Here is a 13,493-nt window from a genome sequence, read left to right on the forward strand (position 1 = left end):
TTTGCTTTGTTAAACAGCAGCTAAATATGATCTTTACTGCAGACTTCACCTGGGAAATAACTCAGGTTATATGGCAGAAAAACTTGGAGCTGCTCAGGTTTGCTCTAGAGTGAATATGCTCCAAATCTTTTGCCTTGTTGCTAGTCAGGTTAGTAATTTGTGGTTTGGTAATTCAGTGTTCAGCAGAAACATTGATTAGTTGTAAGGAATTAGGACACAGGTTAAAAAATCCCTGCCAAAAATTTCTGTTGGCTGACATTTTGTTCAGAGTTGAGTATAGTAAAATAGTAATTGTTCTCCCTCTGTTTGCAAACATCAGGTTCAATATTCATAAAACAGGTGCTTTTGTTTATCTCACCAACATCTACACATTCCTATCTGTGCTACAAAGCATGGCTCAATCTTTATTAAAGTCATGCACCACTCCTGTCATGCTTGGGAGCAAGCTTCATTTATGCTTTGCAGGGAGCAGACTTGAGCTCCTTGCCTGGTTACAGAGTCTTCAGTGGCAAAGCAGGAAACACAGTTCTGAAATCCAAGCTCTTCAGCTCCTGACTGCCAGGACCGTGTTTCTTCAACATGGTTTTCTGATGTGCTGTGTCTTCCTCATTCTTCCCAGTGTCAAAGTGGCATTGGGAAAGAAGTGGCAAACAGAGCAACCTTTGTGACCTTGAAAGCTGCAAAGTGTTTTCATAATTGAGGATGCAGGATGCTCCAAGATGCTTACTCCATACCTCCGAGGGGAGCACTGGGAATGATTCCCAGGTGGGAGACTGACAGCTCCCTCTGGTCTCATTGAGGGTTGAGGCTGATGTGAGTGTTGGTAGCCTCAGCAGTGTCTGACTTCCGTTCATTTCAGAAGGTTTGGGTTACTTGCTCATTCTGTGCTGACATGCTGTTCACCGTCTGATGTAGCTCTGGCATGGGTGATCCATCCCAGAGCTATGACGTAGCCACTCCTGCCACAGAGAATGTGATCCTGAAGGTTTTTCGCATTTTCTGCTTTTGTGTATTGTTGAGCCTCTCTTCTACCACCCGGTCAGGGAAGCTTGGCCACAGACAGGTCTCTGCTAACAGCCCGTATCTCACCAAGGCTCTCTTCTCTTCCAGGTGATTCCGATGCTTCCCAAGCTGCTCTGTGAGGAGTTATGCAGTCTCAATCCCATGAAAGATAGACTGACGTTCTCTGTGATGTGGAAGATGACTCCAGAAGGCAAGGTACCTCAAGTAGCAGGCAGTCATCCTGCTAATCAGTCCTACCGTGGTGGCCAGCCCCTACTCTTGCAAACAGTCGTAAAAATGCCGTCCCTTAACACCCAGGTGGATAGCAAAGGACTTGTCAGTGAACAATACTGGAGGATGTAGGACTGTCCCTATACCTTGTTTTACCAATGAGATACTGTGGAACGTCAGACTGGAATAATCTCACAACATAGTGGGGAAAGGAAGAATATTTGTATGAATTTCAGAAATAGAGGTTTTCCTGCTCCTTGCCAGGTCACCCATCCATTTAATGTCTTACCTCCATCAGCAATTAAAATCTAATGCTTTGGGTGGGACAAGATGTTCCCCCCTGACTCCAACCCTGCCTTGTGCTTATAGGCAGTTGTGCAGGGCAGTGGATGAGGGCAGTATCCCTCCATGGCCTCTCTGGTAAACAGACTATTTCGTTCTTCAGAGCTGCAAATTACATCGACTCAAATAAAGTGCGGTAGGTCTTCAGTAAAGGCACAGGTCTGTCCTCTGCTTGTGTTATTTCCAGGGAACGGTTGTGGAGGCTGTCTGGCAGTGCAGCGAGCTGCCTTCAGCTGCCTGACAGCTCTCCCCAGGTCTTCGTTTCTCTCCCTGTTCCTCTCCCACACTCTTTGTAACCCTAAAAAATCTCCTCTTTGGTGATCACAGGGTCCCCTCGCTAATCAAGGAGGGCTAAAGACTGCCACTAGCAGAGGACTCTCCGATCTATGTGAAGTACACTTTTTGTACTCAGAAATATCCTTTTTAACTAGTGTTGTGCTCGTGCACAACTCTCTCTGTGGAGAGTATTTCTTGAGCCAGTTTGGTAATTTTTCACAAATATTAACTTCCTTATTATTGTCCATGCTGCTCCAAAGGATACTGAGTCTTGTGTTGTGCTTTAGCAAAATACAGTTGCAGTCCTGTGTCTGCGTTTGTCCAGTGAGTCCCTGCTGTGGCAGTGAGATGGGTTTTATTCACTGTGAAAAGGGTTCCACTTCCTGTAGCAACAGCATGATTACTCATGGGGCCTCCTAATAGTAGCTGCTTGGTGGGCCTTTTGTTGACTCTGAGAGGTCTTTGAACAGCTAGTAGTCAAGTCTTAATTAAAATAAGCTTTTAATTAAATCTTGTCCTTGTACCCTACAATGTATATGCTATTTGCTTTCCAAACAGTGTTCAGACCAATCCTGTCTGGCCAGTGAGAAAATAGAGTAGCTGCAGCATCTGCCTTATGCCTGCTCAGGGAGCTGATCTCTGGAAGAGCAGTGGTCTGGGCCATGACTGTGCTGTCCCTTGGAAATCAGACTGCCTACGGCCATCTCAGCAAACTGGTTCCTCCTAGGAGGCCTTTCAGGACTGCAGTCTTAATTGAGGTTACTTGATTTGAGCATCAGGTGAAGACTGGAGAAGAATTTACTCCTTCGAGAGGAGAAGTGGTTGTAGGGCTTTTGCCCAGCAGGGCATTCTTGTAAGAGCTTATCTGTGAGTTGGAACAGAATGTGTCTCCTGTATTTCTAGGTGTTACTATAGCTTCATCTCAGTGTAAACAGGATCACATGCACTCCCAGGCTCTGCTGGGTGAAAGGGAGGTGAGTCAAAGGCCCCAAGGTGGCCTTTGAACCTCAGCCGGTGGTGGAGAGCTGTGAGAACACTGACATTGAGGACAGGACATTCCTCAGTGAGGGACGCATGAGGCTGAAGAGCACTTCATTGCACTGCATGTGCACAGCAGTATCGTAACCTTGAGCTTGCAAAGCAGAGCCTGACAGCATGAATAGAGGTGAGAGCTGCTCTGAGCTCGTGCTGTTACTGTTCCAAAGCAAACAGGACTAGAGCTAAACCATCTTCCAAGGAAAAGCCACGCAGATTCCTCACTTGAATGTGACTATTGATAAGTTGTTGGGGTTTTTATTTCTTGTTTCTTTTAGAAAAATAATGCCAGGCTCAGCCCTTTCTGGGAGACAGGCACTTTCTTGTTTCTGTTGCTTTTGGGCTCTGGAGTTTTTACCTTCTAGTTTTCCATGAGTATAACAAAATGTTGCCTGAGCAGCGCTACACGTAGCTCCATGGACTCCAGTGGGATAGTGTGACATGATGTATCTGAGATGATTTTCCAAGGACAGAGGCGTTAACCATATTGTTGCATCTGTGCTGTTCTTCAGAAGCAGAGCTGGGCGTTTATAGGAACAACGTAGCACGTTCTTGTTCGGATGCAGTCAACAGAAAGATATTTGAAAACAAACTATGCAACTCTTCTTTTTAAGTTATTCCCTGCTAATGTTTGAAGCACAACCCTGCTGGTTACTTCTACCAGTGAGGAAGAGAAATTGCTTCAGTCTCAAACAACCTGTACAAACAATGTGTCTTCCAGGCTCAAAACTGTTGTCATCAGCCAGACTGTGATATGGACACTGCTTTGTGTGGAGGAGGTCCTCAACCGTGTGCGTAGCTATGTCACATCCTCAGAGAGACCCGTACCACCAGGGACTGCGCTAATGGGAGGGTTTCAGCTGAGGCACACTGACTGCCATCACATGATGTGCTGGGGACTACAGCCTTTTCTCAAAAGCAGTCAGGGCTGGGAGAAGCCTTAACATAACCTTAGACATGTCTCAGATACTGGTACTCTGCCTGGAGTCTGGGTGTACCAGGTTTGCTGTGATGGGGGAGACCTTGCAGACCCATCTTGTGGGCTACTCATCGTAATCTCCAAGTCCCAGCTCACAACCCCCAAATGTTGCTCCTTTGCACTGCTTCACCCATCCATCAGCCATGGTACATGGGCCAGCCAGCCTTATGCCGCTTTCCCTGCAAAAGCGGAGCTTGCCCATCCCTCTGGTGGGCTTTCCAAACCAGGGATGCAAGGCTGTGGTTACCCTGTATCTGCTTGGATGGCCTTTGAAGGCAGAGACGGAGGGCATTTCCAGGAAATGCTTGGATGGTGAGTAGAGTTAAGTTTAGCCTGCTGCAGCAAGGCTGGGTCTGGCAGCTCTGCTCACTACAAACAGACATTATTGGACTGCACAGGGCAAGATGCATCCAAAACTCCATTCCTTGTTGTGTGAAGTATTCTTAATGCATCCAGGCAACCTGGGTGAGAAGGTGTTTATTAGGTATGTTGGTAAGAGACCTCTTAGGGTTGTCACTGTCCAGTTTACACCTGCTAGAGCCATGGCAGGAATGGAAATTGGATGCTCTGCATCACACTGCTTGGTTGCCTTTGGGAGACCAAGAACAGAAAAATTGAGGAAACAGAAATAAAAGTAGTTTAATATCTGTTAGTAACAGGCTGCTTATCCTGACACTTTGCCCTGAATGTAGCCTGCCTAAGGCTTGATGTTCTAGTTATATTCTGGGGGCCCAGTACACTGCATCTCTCGTCTTACAAGGAAGTGAGCAGAGCACTGAAACATTTGGCCACTTCTAAGCAAGCAGAAAAATGAGATTTTGTTGAAAGCTTCAAGTTCAGACAGAAAAGTGGAAATCTGGTCAGTTGCCTCCTGCAAGGGACAGAGAAAGCTCTTGGAAGCCAGTGGCAGAAAGCAGCATGTAGCCTCAGAGATGGCTTTCAGTGCTAACCCGGGGACTGGGTGAAGTGCTCCTCTTTGGAGTTACCCTTCTGGTTTGTGCCCAGTCCTTAACCCTTTTCAACATGCATGTACATGATGGAACTGACTCACATACTTTATATAGCAAAATGAGGGTGCTTTCCAAACACAAAATATTTAGGGAGGGATAATATAACAGCGAGGGCCAGAATTGATAATGACCTTTGATGCAGAAACAAATAGCTGGAGATGGAGGAACTAGCAGGGAAATAGAAGTAGTGTCTGAAAATGTTTGAACAACAACTTGAGAAAGCTGCCTGTTACAACTGGAGAGTCTGTAGAAGTGCTCAGCTCAAATGGAGGCTGCTCAGCCTTGCTCCCAGATCATCTCAACAAGGAACACCACCTTTTTGGTGCCTGAGTACCATCCATGTCTTACTGAAGTCTGAAGTATATCTATTGCCAATGGACTAATAGTCTTCAACTTGCTGGAAGTGGATCATTTAAAGAGCAGCGCAGCCTCTTCCATACCAGAGATTGTGCTTGCTTCATATCAGGAGTTTTTTTGGGTCCAGCAGTTTTCATCAAATGTTGCTGACCTACCAGATATGGATCCCCCATCACCACAAGAAGGTGAACCACATTTAACGAGGCGCAGCAGAGCGCAGAGCAGGTGCTGCCAGCACTGTCGCAGCATCTCTGCCCACCTTTGTGACTTTTTCTTCCTTTCTTTGTCCTTGGCATAGAGAAAGGGGCACACACAGAATAACCATGAGCCAAGAGTTAGAGCACTTTACATTGCAAGATATCACTTGCTGCATCTCTGCTATTAGGATACTTTCTAATTAGAAATGAGTTTAAATGCCCTGTGACTTTCGGAGCTCTGAGCTGCTGAGTTACACTGCACGTATGTTCTGTGGAGCATAAGGGAGGGAGGCAGAAAAGGGATCTTGGGGATCAATCCTGTTCTGTTAAGAAGAGGGTTTGTGTTTCTGAAGCAATGACCTTGATGAGTCTGTCAGAGAGCGAGCTGGCTCTTCTCCCCGAACACCGTGACTTGCAGGATTTACCTTGTCCTGTTCTGCTGATGAATGGGTGAGGTGGCACTTGTAGCTAAGGCAGAAATACAATTCTCTATTCATTCTCTGAGCCCTTGTGCTTCGAATCGTTTACCACAGACTGCATCCATCTCCAGAGCCCTCATGCCCATGCTTTTGACTTTTCTGAAGTCTTCTGCCCTTTGTCCCTCTGCGCTTTCTCACTGGCTTGATGAGCTTTTGGACTCTCATATATCTCAGCTGAAAATAGATTTTTTCCTTTCTGCTTTAAGAAATAATTCTGAATTGCTACTTCTACTTTGGTATTCTGTTACAGAGTTTAAAATGGGAGTGGCTTCTGGTTTAAATTAAAAGAATTTTATAGGCGATTTGTAGATTGTTTTCGTCTAGATTCCAACGTAGTTTGGAAGCTCAGAAAGGTTCCTGGCTTGAGTTTGGGCCTAGGACTGTAGGCATGGTCAGAGAAACAAGGGATCAGTGACTCGCCATCTCTCCTCCAGACCCACCAAAGTCCTACTCAGGCACTTTCACAAGTGCTAGTCAGACATTGGGATCCCTGCAGTAGTCCTGAAAACAGAGTATTTTAGGGCTGGCCCCTGGTGCCCTGCCATATTAATTAAAGAGATGGAATGCAATCTGCTGTGTTTTAGATATGAGATCCTTCTTTGCACGTGTGTATCTGCCTGTTGCCACCCCAGCACTCAGTAACCTTTGAGTCAGCTGACTGATTTCAGCTTCCAGCTGGGCTGTAGCTCTTATGTACTCTATGAAAGAGGGAAATCAGGTAGAGGAGAGAGGTCCAAGCAGTTCCTATGTGATGGAAAGACTTCATTATGCATATGCACATTATTAGACACTAGAGAATGAATCTATATCAGGAAAAGACCTTTTGGTGGCCTCAGTAAGAGATCTTCACTTGAAGTTCACAGTCAGTGATTAGGTCTGGTGTCATTCCTTCCAGTGGTTGTACAACTTCCCAAGCTTTTGTGCACTGGAAGAATAAATCCTCAGATCTATTTATGCTTTCCAATTTTGCAGATCCTTGATGAATGGTTTGGGCGGACTGTCATCTGCTCCTGTGTGAAGCTAAGCTATGACCATGCACAGAGTATAATTGAAAGCCCTGGGAAGATGTTCTCACCTGAAGAACTTCCCCCTGCCTCCCCTCAACACTCAATAGCTGAGATCCAGCAAGCTGTGCTGAACCTGCATCAAATCGCCCAGCACCTCCGCAAACAGCGCTTCATTGATGGTGCTCTGCGCTTAGACCAGGTGAGTAAATCCAGCCCCTGCAAGGGGCTTCTGCTCCAGTTAAGCAATTTCATGTTGTAGTCTCTAGGGATTTCCTGATCAGTCTAAAAACTCAAAGGGGAAAGCTGGGCTGGAATAGAAAAGGAGGTTTGTGTGCCGATGTCTTCTTAAAAGCAGCATCAAGTTATGTACCAAAAGCACTAAGTAAAGTTGGATCAAAAGAAAAGTTTCCTGTTTTTTAAGGAGTGATCCATTTTCCAACATTTTTCAAAATCCTAAAACCCTGGTGGAATGGGTAAGTAACTTACACAATGAAACAAATCATGATGGCGTCATTCATTATCAAGCAGGTCAGATATCCTTAGTGCACATTTCACTGTGAAAGGCTCATCCTCCACATTTATTTCTGTGTTTGCAATACTCATGTTTTCCACAGCTTTCATAGCAGTTCTCTGGGCAGGGAATATGACTAAATGTTATCTAAGCTAATGCTTGTAAGTGTTGGGTGTGTTTCAGAGAAAGAAATACTAGTGAGGAGGTTTTCTGTCTGGGATGATTTAAATAATCTTGTATCAGTTGTGGTATGTGTCATTTCTATTTTACAAGTAGATCCAGATATTTTAGACTATCACAGCAAAAATACTTTTGTATTTGAGATTCAGCTGCTCTGAGGTGGCTTCTGACAGTTTTGTGGATAGGAGGTTCCAGTAATTGATAGAACCCAGTGGCCTTCCTGAGCAGGAGACGAAATAATCTCTTAATATAAGGAAGCTCTATTGTTTCATTTTGCAAAATGAGCATGAGTCAACATAAGGATATTGCTGAAAAAGAAGCTAGCATACTGAGATGTGTAAACAGGACGATTGTATGTGAAGAGGCATTTTACTTAGTGTTGTCTCTAGCTGCAGGAAAGTCTAATTTTAGAAAAATCACTGCAGAGCAAAAAGAACGATGAGCGTCTGTAATCTGCAACCTTCTCATGACAGAGCACATGGCTTAGTCTGGCAAAACTGTGGAGGCAATGTTCTGTTCCCTGTGTCTAAGATGGACAGGATGAGACATCTGTATCTTGGATTTCGGTAGAGGAGATTGGTGTTATACTTCAGGATAAACTTTCTGGTGTAGGAACTGTGGTGTCTAAGGCTATCTCACCTACATCTGCTGTAGGGGGACTTAGGGGACTGGTTAGGCACACATAAGTGAGCCTGGAGCACGGGCATTTCCTCAAGGTCCCTCCTTGCTCTCAAAGGAAATAATCATTCTTAAAATTGTATTCCAATAATTTTTGGAAATCAGACTCCCACTTTGAAGTCCTGCAGAGTTTGCTTAAACCTCTTTTGGAACAGAGGCTTCCCTCTGAGGTTTATTATACAATGGCTAATAAGCTGGGCTTTTGTTCCCAAGCACATTCTGAATGCCAGAGAAACATAAAAAACCCCAACCTTTGCACTTGATGAGCTAACTGGGAAGCCTTGGAGATGTTTGGATTGGAACAATAGTGCATGGGTGACTGGGAGCTGTGGCCCAGAAAGGTCACCAGCTGCATTCCGCAAGTCACACTTACAGTGTAGTGCTGAGCAGTCACTGTATGTGCCTTAGTTGAGTACCTGTTATCAAAGTAACCTCAGGGGAAGTATGTTTTGAAGCAGTTGTGACATTTTCAGTGGGAGGATTTGGCCAGAGAAGCATTCTGTTCCAGTGGTACCCCGTAAAAGATTAGTGGTGTTTTGTTTTGCTCTGTGCTGTTACAGAGGAGCCAATAAAGAGAATGTATTGGAGCATCATTTGTGAGATCAAGGTTAAAAGCCACTGCTAAGGGCGCCAGAGAGGGCTGATTCCTACTCAGCCTAGTTCCTAACCAATGTGATAAACTGAATTATATCTCACAAGTGGCTTTTTATGCTACGCAAAAATCCTTCTCCCCTGGCAAGAGTGTCAGAACAAAAGTAATGGTCTTTGGGAATGAAATGTATTTTAGTACAAGGAATGCTTTCACCATACTTGCTCTTTTCAACTACTGCCTTGATAGTTGTATTTTGATAAACTGCACTCTCCCACCGCACGGAGAAAGCGGTTACTCTAAGGCCTGAGTAAAACCAGTATGTGAGAGACGGGTGTGTGGACCTGGCCAGCAGCATATGGCCGGAAAAGCAATCTGTAGCTTTTAACAGGAGATTAATCCCTCTGCCTTTGCTCCCCCACTTCCCTGAGTTCTCATGGAAGCAGTTGTTCATTGGGTCTGATTTCCAGCCCTGAGCGAGCAAGCAAGGGTGGGTCCAAATGGGAAACACACCTTTCTAATCACTGGACCTCTCACTGATTTCCCGTTGAGTAATGTAAATCCTGAACAATGGAAGACAAACTCCAGCAGGAAACTAGGGGCAATGAATTATCAGATTCCAAATAAATATGTGAGTGAAGGAAATGATCATCCCACGGTCTTAAGGGAGAGAGTAGCTGGGCATGGATGACTCCTGTGCTTTTTTTTCCAGGGGATGTGAGCCCTCTTCCTATACATTGCATTATGTTTGAGAGGTTCTATCTTGGGGTCACTCCTGATGGAACAGTGATGACTTGTTTTGCTCACTTCCACCATGCCATTTTTCAGTGTGACATACTCTGCTGCTTCCTGTTGGTATTAAGAAAATCATTGGGGGAAGAATGTCCCAGCCTGGTTTGCCACTGGCCGTGGTGGCCTTGGGCTGGTGCTCTCTCTGCCTGCCTCAGTTTCCCCTTTGGGATGATATTGATCTCCCTCATAGTATCCACATACTTTAGGATTTATTCCCAAAAACTAAGAACATCTCTCAGATGAAGCCATTCATTTGTGTATCTTTATAATAGCAGAAATACTGGTTGGCCAGGGAACCCCTTGCACCCAATATGGGATGGCTCCAGTAAGATGCAGCAGTGTTGGGCTGGCCATACCGTGGTGAGGGGAACGTTTCCTCTTCGAATGTCGCTGCTGAATTTTTATGACCTAGTCTGAGAGCAGCATCTGCTTGCCTATGATTTTATCTTTTAGCAGTGATTTTAGAAGTAGAAATCTTTATAGCTCAATGGTTGAAGTTTGTTTTTTTTTTTAATAACTTGGGAATTACGTATCTGGGTCACACAGAAGACCTTGAGTCAAATTACAGAGGTAGCACATGGTCTTGAAAGCTAAGGATTTTTGGATTCAGTATCACTCTGTATGTGTCTCTTTGGGGCTGTGTAATTTTGAATTCCTACCTCATTTTGGGTCTGGCCATGGCGACCTACATACCTGCTGCTCTTTCCCCCCACTCCTCGTTCCTTTCGTGCCTCTGCAGAGATCTGTAGGGGAATCCTGCTGCGTTAGACCTTGGGTCTCAGGATCACCTTTGCAACCACAGCCACACATCCGTCACTCTGTGGGCTCTTGCTGTCCCCATAGGCCCCTTCTGGGGCTTTTTCCCTAGAATATGGTTTCCTGTGCTGCCTGCCAGCTTCCTAGCTCCAGAAGGCAGCTAAGCACTTAGTTTTAGAGACTTAAAGTCTTTGCACCTTCAGTGGCTAAGGAGCTTATGAAACTTTGTCCACACAGGCAGAGATTAATGTATTTCTTTTGCTTCTCATTTGGAGCTGCAGCTTTTAGATGTAAAAGCAAGAGGTGCCTTGTACTATGGCTTTGAGAAAAAATGTTCAGATGTTTACAATATTGTCTTCCCCCACCACCACTGCCCTTGTGCCCAGGACCATGAAATGCCACCCCTGTGCTGTCCTCTCGCAGCTCTTGGTGCACCCACACTGTAAATTGGAGCAGGGATCTGACCTGGTTTAAAAACCAAAGTGAACACTACCCGCAACTTTCCTTTTTTTTCCTGGCCAGGTTACTTCGAAGCTGGATCACTTCCCGAAACCACAGCTTTTAGAACCACTAGCCAGAGAATCAGATAGAAACTTGCTTTCAACAAAAAACATCAAGTTTGCAGAAAAGCTCCTTAGCTCAAGCGTGCCTAGAGGAGACCTGCTGATAAATGGTTCTCTTTTTGGCCTCAACAATTTATAAATGAATCACGAGGACAGATGCCTACAGGAAGACAGGTTAAAAAGGATTTCTGTGCATATTTAAAATGAGAATACCCCGGGATGCTGATCTGTCTCTATGACAACTGTCTGTGAGCTGAGCAGTGGCTTTTGTTGTGCCGGTGGTTCTGTCTTTGCCAGTGCACTTACACCTGGGTGCTGGAAATATTGGCATTGACCAAAGTTCATTGTGAGAACAACCCAAAGTGCATTCGTGTTAGACCAGTTAATGGCATTGAGTTGTTTGCTACAATAGCTTCTCTCCTTGTTTTCTGTGCAACAGACATTCAGTTTTGCAGGTGTGTGCAAAAAGGGAAGAAAAAAAGTATTAAAATGGCAAAGATGAGAATGTTACGCAAATTTAAGGGTTGAATTGCTAGTGAACCCATCTTGCTTCTGCTTGCTCCCAGCCTGTGTGCCGTGCCACTGTCTCATCATCTGAGCAAGGGTTGCTTTTCCTTGTGTGTGTCTCTTGTTTTGAATAACTTGAAGATAATTAAAGTTGTATTGTTGTACCTCCGCACCATGCTGGAGACCTTACCTACGGTCCTGTCCAGTGGCTGCTGGCAAGTAAGGGATCTTTGAGAATATCTTTGTTTAATTAAGGTTGCTGGGACTCATGAAGTAATAGAGTATTGCTGCTGCTGGAAACATAGGGAAACAAGCATAAAGACCCCAAACACCAGAATGTGTGCAGAATACCAGCTCCAAAACACCCAGGTATATAGCATAGTGGATATATTAACCAGCTTGGTATCGTTTATGAAGCTCTCAGAATTGACTCTGCCTATTTGATGCAAACAACTCTGAGAAGTTGACTCAAGGCATCCACACACGGAAAATGAGGAGGAAGGATACTGTACGTGCAGGATGTGCTATTGTACGTTGGGAAATTCCATATTTAGTTGTGGCTAATGGGGTAGGACAAAACCACATATTTTTAGACAGTAGCTCCTGCTAATGCCCTTTAATTGGAAATCTCAAGAGCCAGAGATTAGTTACTATCACCATTAAAATTTTGCAATATGAATGACTGCTAGAAATAATTATGGGCAATGGGTTTATCATATTTCATGCCTCCTAGCTGTATAGTAAGCATTCAGGTCTTCTTTTCTTGGTATGTGGAAGTAGTAAATGTTTCTACCCCGGCTAAACAGTCATCGTGTGCAAAACATGATATATTCATATATGAATGGAAGGCACTTTGAGTTGGAAGAACTGTTTAGATGGGACAGCAAAGACCTATAACACTGTATAGATCTCAGTTAACTGAATGTGCCTATGCTTTCCCTACTACCATGACCTGAATTTATGCCTTAAAATGCTGTCGAGGCAGAAAGGCCATTGTGGCTGGAGTACTCCCTGGTGTGATGTGTAGATTTTCTAGCTATGGCTGCTGTATGTGCTAGCCCTGCGCACTCTCAGTGCACACACCTTTCTGGGGAGGAGTAAATGGCTTTGCTCCAACCCCTGACTCTTGGCTGCATCTCTCTGGGGAGCGTTGTTTTGTTGGGTTTTTGGCCAGTCTCGGAGAGAAGGTCCTGGTGCTTGTTGCCTAGGATGTGACATTGGTACCAAATTCATCTTGGATTTGGTTCCCTCAGGGTAGGTTGAGGTGTGTACCTGCTTTGGCCCTTACCTTGGCCCAAGAGAAAATCCAAAAGGCCCATTTATAAAATCCTGAAAACTGCCATGATGCCTCCCGAAAGAGGCCGTTACAGTGCATGAACATGACAGCAGAGGCAGGGTGGGCTGTACGTGTGGTGCTGTAAGATAAATGGAAACGTAGACTGACAAAAAGCTTTCACTATTCACTTCCTATCACAATTCCACCATTGTCTGCTCGTTCTTTTTGATGTCTGGTTAAAGAGACATCACTGATACCCAGAATGGGGACAGCAGGTGCTCTACAATCATTATGGACAGTTGCTTATACTGTGTGATACATAAGGCAGCTGGGGGGATGTTGGATGGATTTGGAGATTAATTTCCTTTGGGTATTTTATGTCTTTTGCATAGCCCCAGTTAATACGTCAAAGTGAGCATCCAAGGCCACAGCTTTCTATGGGGCAATACTGCTCTTCCCCGCAGGAGTAATCAAGATGCATTTGCAAAGGTGCGTTAGTGAAGTAGGAATGATTTTCAAAATGCCTTTCCTACAATACCACAGGGGAACATGGTACTTTGCAGGCAAATATGAAATGTCATCGTTGTCGTCAGGAACAGCTAATGGCTCAGGTCGAGCAGTTTGCACACACACCGCGGATACGCGCAGGAAGGAAGCGTTGTGGGATCGTGTTGTGGAGGGGGTCTGTGTTGGCTGAGCGTCTTTCTGCTTGCATGGAGATGTTTG

At 44.9% G+C, this 13,493-nt stretch overlaps 1 protein-coding gene across 1 annotated transcript in view; it reads left to right on the plus strand.

Moving 5' to 3' along the window:
• DIS3L2 (DIS3 like 3'-5' exoribonuclease 2) overlaps nucleotides 1-13,493 on the plus strand; it is a gene marked incomplete at both ends in the record, with an annotated part of 151,631 nt that overhangs the window by 118,249 nt on the left and 19,889 nt on the right. Inside the window, 2 exons of the mRNA XM_082003901.1 lie at nucleotides 1,111-1,218; nucleotides 6,881-7,114. Coding sequence (XP_081860027.1) covers nucleotides 1,111-1,218; nucleotides 6,881-7,114 — 342 coding nt within the window. The remainder of the gene's footprint in view (nucleotides 1-1,110; nucleotides 1,219-6,880; nucleotides 7,115-13,493) is intronic.

The sequence above is a fragment of the Phaethon aethereus genome (genome assembly GCF_964289735.1).
Source record: "Phaethon aethereus genome assembly, chromosome: 9".
NCBI classification, from domain to species: Eukaryota; Metazoa; Chordata; class Aves; order Phaethontiformes; family Phaethontidae; genus Phaethon; species Phaethon aethereus.